The following is a 12,735-nucleotide window of genomic DNA, read 5'->3' as shown; positions in this document are numbered from 1 at the left end:
TCCCAATTCTCATTTCGGATCTCGTATATATAAGGATTCCGATTATCAAATTATCGAAAGATTATGGTACTTATGTTATTTACTTATTATTATTTTGAGATTTATTTAAAATTTTTTAAAGTAAATAAAATATTTTTTTAATTTTATCCATTTAGTTATATAATAAGAATAAATTATAACGACCACAAGATCCAAAACCTTAATTATTAAAAAATGAAGAAATTTTTAAATGATAATTTATTAATCTTATTCTTTCTTTATAATTAATTGCCAGTTCTTGAGAGTTTTTAGCTAATTTCTGAGGAAAAAAAATTTCATTTTTGCAAATTAGAAAATTTTAATTTATTTAGCCATACAAATTATATAAATGAATTAAATAAGAGCTCTTAAAAATTAAATTAAGGTATTAGCATTCAATAAATTTTATTTTAAATTTTAACTTAATTAAGAGGATACTTGCTTAATAAAAATACAAAATTTTTTAAGAATTTTAGATATTGTGACTAAATTAATAAAAATATATTCAATCTTATTTAAAAAAATAGTTCAAAAAACATTAAAACATATAAAAGACTAAAATATCATATAATTTTTATAATTTATAAGTAACAAATGAATTTTAATCAATTTTATATTTCTTAATCGATTTTGACAAAAATTGATTTTGTATTCATTTTATTTTGGTTGATATTAAATCTTTATCTCTATCTATTTTACCTATCTGAAAGTTGTTTAGATATTAATAAGTTTTGATTAATTTAAGAATTTGAAGAATTATTAAATTAATTTGAGAATGACGATTTTGGTGATTTAAGTTTGTCTGCATTTGAATCTATTAATTTCTAAAAATTTTCAATTTAGATTTTGACTAAATTTCCTTTTTAAATAGTTCGTCTTAATTTTGACCAACTATAATTATTATAAATATTTTTTAAAGTAAATTAAAGTTGTTAAATGATTTAATAATGAATTTACTTATTAAATACTTTGTAAGGATCATATTCTTAATTAAAAAGCAAATTGTATAGTAAAAAATTATTTTTATACAAGTACTTTTAAGCCCATAATTTGTTATTTACTAATTTGCTTGATATATGTTAAAATATCTTAAGAAAGTACTTACTTTTTAAAAAGAAATAATAATTTCTTCTAAAAATTACACCAATAAAACTTATTGCTAATTATCCTTTTTTAATTTAAATGATTAATGTTAAAATATTAAAGAAGAAGGGAAAATTAACTTACCAAACATCATTATAAATAATAGAACCAAAGTAACTGAAAAAATAAAACTAAGATACATTTTATCATCATTTAACTACTCAAATAAAGCAACCCAAAAAATTAAGAGAACATAAGTGGCTGATTTATATTCTAACTTGTTTATTTAAAAATCTTAATATGGTTTAAAGAGTATTAAAGAAACAAAGTAGATTGTTTATACAAATATAACTGTAGTCAACTAAATTTAAGGTTAACTATTGTAGTAGGTTGACAAAAATAAGATTATAAACTTATACCAAGTTTTGATAAACTCCCACCACCATCTGTTTCTTTTAAAGCCTTAGAAGAAATAACCATATCTTCTTATAACGTTTGTTGAAGTATTATCAAACATTTTAGAATTGTTTCTACATAATACATATAACATAATTATTGGATAGATAATTATGACTGCTATTAAAATAGGAAATATTAAAAATAATATGTAGAATTTATGCTCAGTATTATAGCATTCTTAATCCATCTAACTTTTCATGTAGTAAGTATCTCCAAATTTTTCACAAATAATAATTTCTAATGCAGCCTAGTAAATATTCTATGAAGCAATATAACTGAATACAATTATAGTACTAATTACCATGTTAGCATTATTATATTTATTTTAAGTATAATAATATTGATCTGGCATAAAATATTACACTCCAATAAAAATTAGGTTAATAATAATATAAATTAGTAGCAAAAAGACGCATGGAAGCACGATTGAGATGTATATAAATCTCAAGTATTGGATTGGTATGCCGAAATTTAACTAACTCAAGCTGCAGTCTATTGAATATAAAAACATTAATATTGGTTATGAAGTCGTTTCAGGAAAGGTAAATAAGCTCTAGAATAGTCCAGGGAATGTAAAACCAATACTAGACTTCAAAGCCGAGATTACATAAAATTAATTAATAAAGATCTTTGATATTACTGTAGATTAAAGTATAAACTATGATACTCCCATTTAGAGAATATTAAGTGAGGATATAATACGAATTTGACACATTTTACAATTGCTGTTTTAAGATTCTATAATTAAAAAAACCAGATAGAGTAATATTCCTAAGAGTATTAATACTTGTTTAAATGAATTGTTTTAAATAGAAGAGCATAAAGAGCATTCAATGCTTTTCTTACCTAATTCACTAACTTTTCCATATTCACTTCCCCATACATACCCATAATCATCACAAGACTAGCATAAAGCCCCTATGTATCCTTCTTAACAGTACCCTTTTGTTGAGTCTCCATTACAAGCGTTTGACACCTAATCGCATTAGTATATATCATCAGAATTATTACTTTATCTCCTATATTTTTAAATTATAATCCTTAAATATTAAACATTAAATTTTGAATTAATTAATTACCAGTAATTTTCCCTTAACGCAATTTGGTTTAGCTCACAAAAACTAGCTTTTTAACTGTCACAACTTTTACATTAAGTTTCATCTCCTATTTACGGATAAATGAGAGAATAGGTTCCATTTAAACATTAAATGCACTCTTACAGTTAGCAGCCTTAGCATACTGAATTATAGTACTCACCAACTTAACAACTTCTAAAATATATAGAAATATCTATATTATCTACACTAATAAATTGATTAGTGCTATTTAGAGTCTTCATTCCATTGAGTGAAAGCTATATAGTAGCACTTTTAGATGGAACTCCTGTAATTTTAAAATTATTCATAAAGCATCCTATTTTTTTAGATGAGTAATAAGCATAATCAACTAATGTTGCACCTTCTATTTTTACTATTTGATCTTATAAAAATGTACTACTTTGTTAAATATATATCCTACAATTATATGAACTTATTTCTTAAAATAACTCTTAACTAATTTAACTAACCAAAGCTATTTGTTAAAAATTGAAATAATTAGAGATTAAAATTTATTTGTAGAAAAAAAATTCATTACTTTGATTTTATAAATCTATTTGTTTTACTTAATTTTTAAATTCATCCAAAAATTAAATAGTCAATTCAAAGTTACTTTACCCACTTCTAAAATTGTTAAAGGTAATATTTGGGTAATTTTTAATATCCACATCGAAATCTTTGCTTGGTAAAATAGAAGCAAATTAAGGATAACTTGCAATCTAATCACCAAAGATAATAGCTTTATTAGATTTGCACTAATTCTTACTAAATGTTTTACAAGAATCTCTTTAAGAGTTGCCTTTGCCAATTAAAAACTAAGGCTTTAAATCAAAATATCTTATAACTCCTCCTATTCCAGCTGTGTTATTTAAGAAATTTGATTTAGAAATTATTATATCTGAACCATCAAGTAAAATAACTCCTCCACTCCTGTTTTCATATTTTTTAATCAAAAATTGTAGAAATAAAATTATTAAAAAAGTTAATCAAAATATTAACTAATGTAAAAACTATTTTTTAAGATTCATTTTTTTATGAAAATAAAATACTTTAATTTCTCATAAATCCTTTACATGTTAAATTTTATTATTTGCTGGAATAGTTTCAATTTGTTGTGTCGGTATTGCCATATAATAGTTATGTTTACCATTTTTAACAATTTTAATGTAAGAAGAATTAGTATTTTGAAATTTAAATTTAGTTATTGAAAATAATAATTTTTTGGGTATCTAAAGTAAAATGAAAAATAATTACCCTAAAGCTTAGCTATTTTAAAAAATAGAGCTCACAATATAAGAGTTATTTCCATTAGAATGAGTTATATATAGAACTCCTCCATCACTAAAAGCTTTACAATATTATGAGCTGAAGTTAGAAATTTAAAATTAGGTAGCTTAATTAATAAATGCAAATCCTCCACTCTCACCAGATTAGCTATTTTGAGCATCAATTCTAAATAATATCAAGCTTCCGTTTTCAAAATAAATACATCCCCCATTTTTTGATTTAGAATTTAAAAACTAGGAATCATTTATTTTTAAATTAGAGTATGTAGAATATATTGATCCTCCTTGTTATAAACCTTAATCGCTGTCAAAAAAAGACCCTTCAATTTATAGCTCACTTTATGAAGAAAATATCGAGCCACCATAATTAGCTAAGTTATTTTTAAAAGTTGAGTTTTTTATATTAACTAATGATTTTTAATCAATATTGACAATTGAATTCAATTGATTTAATCCACCTGATTTATTGTTTAAGAGCTTTAAGTTTAAAATTTAGAGGATTGACTGAGTAATAATTAAAGCCTAAACTGCATCGTTATTTGTTATTTCTGTATTTTGAAGAGCGCCTTAATTTTAATTTTATATAACAGCCAGATTATAGAACCCTTAGTTCAAACTAACTACAAATTTATCAAGATTAAAATCACTAATTGTTTTTATTGAGACAATAGTATTTTGATTAGTAAAATCACTATTTTAGATGATGTTAAAATCAGTGATCTTCAACGTCTGGGTTATAACTTCTAGCACACAATACTACTAAATATCATTAAATGTATTATTACTTAAAGTTACATTCTAAATTTAGGTGTAATCATTATTTATTTACTAATTGGTTTCAAAAATATTTTCTTCTAAATTTAAGCTTTTTTTATATTAAAGGAACATCAAGTTTTCATTATTTTTAAATTGAGTGCTATTAAGCTACAGATTTTAAATTAAGTAACTTTTTATTAATGGTAAAGATACGCCATTATTAGAGATTAAGCTCATATCTGAAAAAGAAACGTTAAAGTAATTAGAAATAAAAATAGGAGCAACATATTAAGAGTCTGAAATGTAATTAAATTGACATTTTGTAATATTTATCTAATCAAAATCTATTAAAGCTTTTTACACTTTTAAGTCATCTTGGAAATAAAAGAGAGAGGTTTAATTAAAGATTGATTAAAATACATTTATTTATTAAAGTTTTATTTATTTTACTCCTGTAATTTTAAATAGATTTATTAAATTTGGACTATTTAAAATTAATCCAGATATAGTTAGTTACTAGAAGAAGACATTATTGATAGAGCTTATTTAGAAACTAAATAACTTTTAATTTCCTACTAATTAAATATTGTTCATTTAAAATGTTTATATTTCTTGAATTAAAAACTAGATATAGTCATTTTAAGAAATTGCTGGTTATATTTATAAGTTATTTAAAGATACAAGATTATATCCTGAAAACGAAGTAAACAGGTCTTCACTGGTAATTATTTTGTATTGTGTTGAATTATTTTTTGAAATAATGTTCACTTGTGAGTGGTTTGAGAACTAAAAAGGAGGAAAAGGTGATAAAATTGTATCTCCTTCAATCAATACATTAAAGATAAATTATTAAATAGGAAAGTAGTTCTATATTTATAGATAAATACTTTGAATAGATTATAATACCTAAGCAAATTAGTCTGAAGTAATCTCCTATTAGCAGATTGACTAGCCAAATATAGGAAGTTATATTTAAGCTATTTAAAATCCAGAGTATAAAATAAGTTATGCATAAATATTTTCATTTGTGTCAAATATTTCATAATCTGCTACTTTTCCAAACATCCAGAAGTTTTATGAATAAATACCTAACAAAGTTATTGTTTAGTTGAGTCTATTAATTCTATAGGTCTATATTTGATAAGTGTAAGCATCAAAAAAATAATCTTTATTGATGAAAATTATTTTGTTGCTAATTGGGGTAAATACGGGATTTGTAGGATTTTAAAGAAGGGTAGATGTAAATCTTCCATAAGATACTAACTTGAAAGTTGAAAATTCATTAATTTGATAAATTCCTAGACAACTTTAGATAATATAAACAAGGTCTAAGTTTATATCAAGTTTATAAGAATAACCAATGCAGGGACTAGTAACTTAAACTATTAGAGTTAAGTCATAAGGGTTCATTAAACTTAATGAAAAATCATGTATTCTTTTAATAAATACCTATTATAATTCATTTAAATAATTATTAATATAAAATTTATTATATTGATAAGAAAATTTGCAAAAATTCAAATTGAAATGGCTCAAATTTTACAAGTAGATATAACTCTTCTAAAATTAATGAAATTGTAAAAGTAATTGAGTTTTATAAATGTTTTAAAAAAAAATATTTTCTTAATTATAAATAAAATTAAAAAATAGGTAGATTTTTACATAACCATTGGTGTATTATAGAATATGAGCATGAGAGCTTATTCCAGGGAGCAAAAGTGTTTATTATTTTAAAATAACAAGTTCCTAAGATAATACAATTTAAGCTATTTACCCATTCAAAGACGAAGCTATTAAAATATAGCTTTCAGATTATTCTATAAATAAGCTATTTACTATAGCTTCACTGAGGAGTTATAAATTAAATATTTAGTTGAATTATAACTATTATGATGAAAGATTAAGACTGTAACCAATGACATATCCTTAAGTTGTAGTTACAAAAAAACTTTTAAGTGGCACAATAGCTTTAAGTTCTATTATAGAAGAGTTTTTATCAATCGAAATTTATTAAAATACTATATATTCATTCACATCTAAAATTGTTATGTAATTCACATATGAACAGATCAAATATCCTTGTATTTAGGTGTGTCTGAAACATTTTTGCTTTTAGACGTTAATTATTGATAAAGTATTTATATCAAAAAATACTGTTTATTCACGAGTTAGTAAAGCAGCAATTGAAGTTTAACCTTCGATGAGGATGAATTCACTTTAGACATCTATATCTAAGTCTGTAACATAAAATCCATATCGTAATTGCTTAGACTTATAATCCCAAAGCTAAACAACATTGCCTTCTTGATAGAATATAATTCCTTACTATGTTTAAAGAGTTGACATCACACCTATAAGTTTTTACAAATATTTTAATAAAACACCATAAAAAATCTTAATATAAATAAAGAAGTTAAATAATGATGAAAAAGAATATAATTGATTAATTTAAAATTTATTAAAAACTAAATAACTCAATTCACTTTTTAGAACAAAAATTGTATTAATAAATTTGAATATTACCTACTTATGTATAAGAGATAGTGTAAGCATTTGATTACATGAATTAAATAAGATTATAATAGCCAATTGTATTAGAACCTAAACATCCAAATATTAACATGTTGTGCATTGAGTCAAGATAAAGATTATTTATTTAAGAATTAGTCACTTGAATTTATTTAATAAGGACTAATTATGGATATGTTAATACATAAATATAGCCATTAAAATCTGATATAAAAACATAATTATTATCTTTGTCAAGAAAACCATCATACAGTGGATTTTAAAGCTATATCTCATACCTAATTAATTTTATTAAAGTTTATTAATAATTTACAAAAGATATTATTACATTTTATTTGGATAAGGCAAACTCTTATAACTCCAAGTTTTTACATATCTGTCTTTGCTGGTAATTATAAAAAAAATAAATATTCAAATTTATATATATATAAATATGCTTACCTTACAGTAGTTAGAATTAAATTTTATTCATCGATTAGACTTTAATATATCCAATTCTAATGAGCACTTATATAACCTAAATTTACACAGTTATAATCGAAAATTCTAACATCTCCATTGTGCTATAATATTAAAAAAATGTTATATATATTTAATTATCCTTTAAAATTATTTACATCCCATAATATTTGTAGTTTGTTAGTATAGTCAAATTTCCCAAATAATCCTTCAATCTAGCACCTGTAATTTAAGGTGTAATAATCCATAGTTTTTGACCACCAAGTCCACTAAATAAATTAATTTAAATTTAATTTTTAAAAATTTGTTTAGATTGTTAAATTAATTAAAAATTTATGAATTTAAATAAATTTATTTTTTTATCTTTTCATATTTTAAAATGGGTTTATAAGAATACATATTTAATGGTTATAAAGTAAATTTTTAAAGAATTAAATAATAAAAGTTTTACCCCAAGAAACATGATAAGTTAAGCTTAAGGATTGAAAACTATACCTGTAATTCTATCAGTATATTCTATCTGATCAAATACTTAAATTAATTAAAAATTTCTGGATAAATCCCAAACAACAATAGTTCCAGGTGAAAAGCAGCCTATAAAAAGTCTATTTAAATATTCGTCATAGAAAAATTTATTTATTGTAACACACTAAGAAACATTATGGTTCAACATACCAATCTGTTTATATGTATCCAGCTCATACACTATAACTTAGTTGGAGGTTACATTTGCAAATCCAACAAACAAATAATTTTATGATGGTATGGAATATATTATATAGGAATTAGTTAAATCAAAGCTAGTTGGTGAGCTAGAAATATATTCCTATTTTATTTAATTATATAGCTGTATTTAGTTTGATAGCATTAGAGTCAAACCACTTTTTACATCTATAAAAAAGCTATTTAATTTATTTGGGCTTACTATTTAATTAATTAAGCAATTATCTGTCAATGTTCTTGTAAACATCTATTAATATAATAAAAATGACTTTATCAAATATATTTTCTTTTTAAAATTTAAATAAAAAAATTGATATTTTTAAAAATTTGATATAAAACATCATTTATTTTCATAATTTTTTAAATAAAAACATTAATTCTTTTTGGATTAAAAATTAATAAAAAAATCAAATTTACTAACAAAATTTGTGCAAAAAATATCCTTTGAAGTTTTAATTAAAATGAAATTCTAGATTAATAATTTATTACGTAAGTATCTGACTTAAGGACAAGGGTGTTATATTTTGAGTCTAAATATTTAATATCAGCATGATACCCATTATTGAATACACTTTGAATAATATTATTTATATAGTTATATAAAAGGACCTATCCATCATTATATGCAACTATAACTAATTATTTGCCTGTAAAAACATCAACTGTTTGTATTTCATTAGAGTATATTTATATTTGATTGAGAGTATTTGCAGTATTAATATCTATAACAAGAATTTTTGAATTGCTTAATACTGCTATTAGTAAGCCTTTAGCTCCATCAAATGTATAAAATAACACATATTAATCATTTAGATTAAATATTTCTTGTTTATAATTCTGATAATTTATAAAGCAAAGCTGATTTCCTTTATTTAAAACAAGTGTTTGCTTTTCATCTACTAAAGATATCTGTAAAGGTTATCCTACATTGTAGTTTAGGTTGTTGATTAAATTAAAGGTATTGCCGTCATATTGATATATCTTTTTTTAAAAAATATAATCTTATTTTTCAAATAATATACGCTTTAATATTTAAAAAAGCAATAATATTGAAATTTAAAAATATTATTTACCTAAATATTCTATTGTTTGATAGAAATTAGAGTTTATGCATAGCTAAGATAAAAATATGATATCACCTAATCAGTATTATTTTATAAATTTATTTATTAATTACTATTCATACTTGAATAATAGTAATTGAAAAAAGCTAGATATCCATTAATTCCTACTAATATTTGTTATTTTTATTCTAGCAAAATGATTTCACCATCGATAAAACCATTATTTTGAAGTACGCCACTAAATATTAGTGAGTGATCTAAACTGTTATCAAGCTTGTATATTGCATATTATGTTGTTTGCTTAACAAATCCTATGATAAGCTTATTTTGCTTGTCTTAAATAAGTACAAAATCTTAAAGATTGCTTTATCCAAAAGGATTTATTATATTTTCTATTAATTTTCCGAATATATAATCATAGATTGATATCAAAGCATAGCCTGGGATCGTATAAGTTTAATATTGTATGAGCTTTACATTTAAATTAGTTTTTTTAAATTATAAATGGGTAAATCAAAATATGAAGTTTTAATTTTGCACTCCAGGAATTATTTTGATGAATGCAGAGAAGAAGAATTTAATTCCTGTATATGTTATTTATTAGGTGAATAAAAATAAATTATAATTTTTAAATTGTAGGTTTAGGACCTTATTTTCTTATTTTTAAATTTAGCTTTTTACTATTTTAATAGTTTTATTTATTTTTTATAATATTATGTTTTGAATATGTTTAAATAAAGCTTTAAATCATATAAAAATCATAAAATTTATTAATTTTTTTGAATTATATCTTATTTAATAAATTTCAAAATATTTTCATTTAATTTATTAAGTAAATTAATAAATATTTTTCTAATGAAAAATAATTAAAAAAATGGGAAAAAATATAAAATTTTAATTAATTTTTCAAAACAATTGATCATTTTATTTAAGAATTTATAAATTATTTGTTTTTTAAAATCATAAATTAATCTTTTTTTATAATAACAAATCTTTAAATTAAATTAATTCTTGATCTCCGCAGCAATAAGAATTTAAAACCTGGAAATGCGATATTGTAAATAGTCAATACATAATAACAAATTTCAAATAAAATTTCTATAAACAAATTTACTTTGTTGATTGATTTATCTATAAAAAAGGTAGTATTATGGCTAATAAAACCTGTTTATTTTTCTAATAAGTTGTCAAACAATGACCAATACTATATATTTCCTGCTTTATCAACTTTAATTATTCTAATTTATTTTATTATAAATTAAAAGTTTTTTTAGACTGAAAAAATTTACCTATTAAAATCTGAGTCAATTTAAATTTATACAGCTACATCATAAGATGATTCAGCTTTATCAAAGTAATCCATGAAATAAATAAATTTAGATGTCTTGAGATCTAAAGTAGAAACAGATTATTCTTCACACACCACAACTTAATCCTCAACTACAAAAGCTTGCATCCATTTAAATGTTGTTAACTTAAGCGCTTAATTTTTAAATAAAAGAGGACTTTTCTCTTCTAAAGAGTATACAAATATGTATTTTTTAGAAACAGCTGATATTTGGTTTTTTTGATTGATAGATCCAAAAGTAAAATCAATAGTAGAATCTACTGAAGTTTAGTTCGCATCTCTTTGATCGCAATAAATTTTTTAGAAATCTGCTTAATATACTAAGATATTTTATTTCATTGACCAAACCTAAAATAAATTAGACTCTCCTATTAATATGACAAAGTCTTCTTCTTAGCTAACCAATACCTATGTTGAAACAGAAGGAAAAGTATTTTAAAACTGTAGAACTGAGTTTTTATATGAAGACACATAGAAAGACCCATTTTATGAAGCATATGCTATAGAAATTTAATTTTTAGTCGTGTAAATTGACTAAAAATTAAGAAAATTTTCTACTTAAAATAGCTTTTAAAAAAGTTAGCTATTAATATCAAATGCGAAAAAACCACCTTAAGAATCAACAAGCAAAAATCTTCTGTTTGCCTTATCGCTCACACACTGAGTTATTTAAGCTTTTTTCAACTAAATTATCGTTATTTTTGAATCAGAAATGGCTGAAGAAGAATAATCGATGACAAATAGCTATTTTTAATGGAAAAGAAAGAATAAATTAATAAAAAGTTTTTAAAAAATACGTTTGATGTGTCCCATGTCACAACTATTAGTTCTTCAGAATTCAAACATGATTTAGGATTGATTTAAATTTAGGAAGGAATTTAAAGAGTACTCTATTTTGATCCGTTTCCTGAGTTCCATCCAATAATTCTTCCCTTAGCATCTAGGGTATGAATAACAGACACTTATAGGTTTTATCTATCATCTTTATCAATTTGGTAGAATTGAACATCTTCTGACTATTCAATTGTTGTGTACTTAACATTTTTAGCGAAATTAAAAATTCCAACAGTGAAAGGATAGTAGACGATTGCAGCAATATCTTGAAAATCTTGCTGAGGATCAGATTTCAAAAGTATCATAGTCTATATTTATGTAGAGTAGTTTGAAGATCCTGCTATCCAAAAAGGACATCCTATTGCGTTAACTAAAGTTAATTAAGAGAAAAGAAGGCAAAACTTTAATCTTATTAAGAATTCTATCTTAAATGAAATCATTGTTTTTCAATTTTCGTATTATTATTATTATATTATTATGATTTATAACAAACATAAAATTTAAACCCTAGAGAGCTAATATAAATAACAGCTATTTGAGAGATATAATATGTAATATATAATATATTTTGACAATGTTACACCAGTGAACAAAATAAATTAGTTATCTAATCTTTTTTGTAATTACACTAAATTACATTAAATTTCTACAAGAAATTTTTACACTGACGTCACATTTTCAATATCTATTAGATTACAAATTTTAAATATATTTAAAAATTACATTCAAATCAGAAAAGGAACCAATAAATAGCATACAAGCTAAAATCTATTCACTTTTTTAAATTTCATTACTAATTCCTATGAAATGCCAAAGATTAACAAAATTAGTAGCCAAATACTATAAGTAGCATGAGCCTAACTAATAAAACATTTTTTCATTCTTTATTTTTGATTAAATAATAGAAGTAAATAAAATGGATATAAACCAATCAGTTATTCTATATTATTTTTAAATTTTTTTTGAAAAGCAAAAAAAAAAGTTGAAGAAAATAAAAATATGTAATTGCGCTAAAAGAATTCTACAATTTGGCTTTAATATCTTGTTTATAAATTTTGAAAGTTGTTTAAAGATTTCAT

General features: G+C 22.4%; 1 protein-coding gene across 1 annotated transcript; it reads right to left on the bottom strand. All coding sequences in view use genetic code 6, as the record gives it.

The window, feature by feature from the left end:
- Positions 1-623: 623 nt before the first annotated feature.
- TTHERM_00297050 (transmembrane protein, putative) lies at positions 624-12,096 on the bottom strand (the record flags this gene model as incomplete). The annotated part of the gene is made up of 19 exons (XM_001013238.3): positions 624-909; positions 976-1,186; positions 1,246-2,579; positions 2,640-3,132; positions 3,196-3,587; positions 3,912-4,995; positions 5,217-5,271; positions 5,606-6,148; positions 6,362-7,050; positions 7,223-7,506; positions 7,557-7,613; positions 7,670-7,791; positions 7,846-7,956; positions 8,139-8,657; positions 8,900-9,391; positions 9,484-9,945; positions 10,589-10,712; positions 10,764-11,566; positions 11,620-12,096. The coding sequence occupies 19 exons, from the start codon at positions 12,094-12,096 to the stop codon at positions 624-626; spliced, it is 8,538 nt and encodes a 2,845-aa protein (XP_001013238.3).
- Between the last annotated feature and the right edge of the window lie 639 nt (positions 12,097-12,735).

The sequence above is a fragment of the Tetrahymena thermophila genome (genome assembly GCF_000189635.1).
Source record: "Tetrahymena thermophila SB210 genomic scaffold scf_8254688, whole genome shotgun sequence".
NCBI classification, from domain to species: domain Eukaryota; phylum Ciliophora; class Oligohymenophorea; order Hymenostomatida; family Tetrahymenidae; genus Tetrahymena; species Tetrahymena thermophila.
Note: the sequence above shows the minus strand (reverse complement) of the source record. Positions and strands in the feature narration are given on the sequence as shown.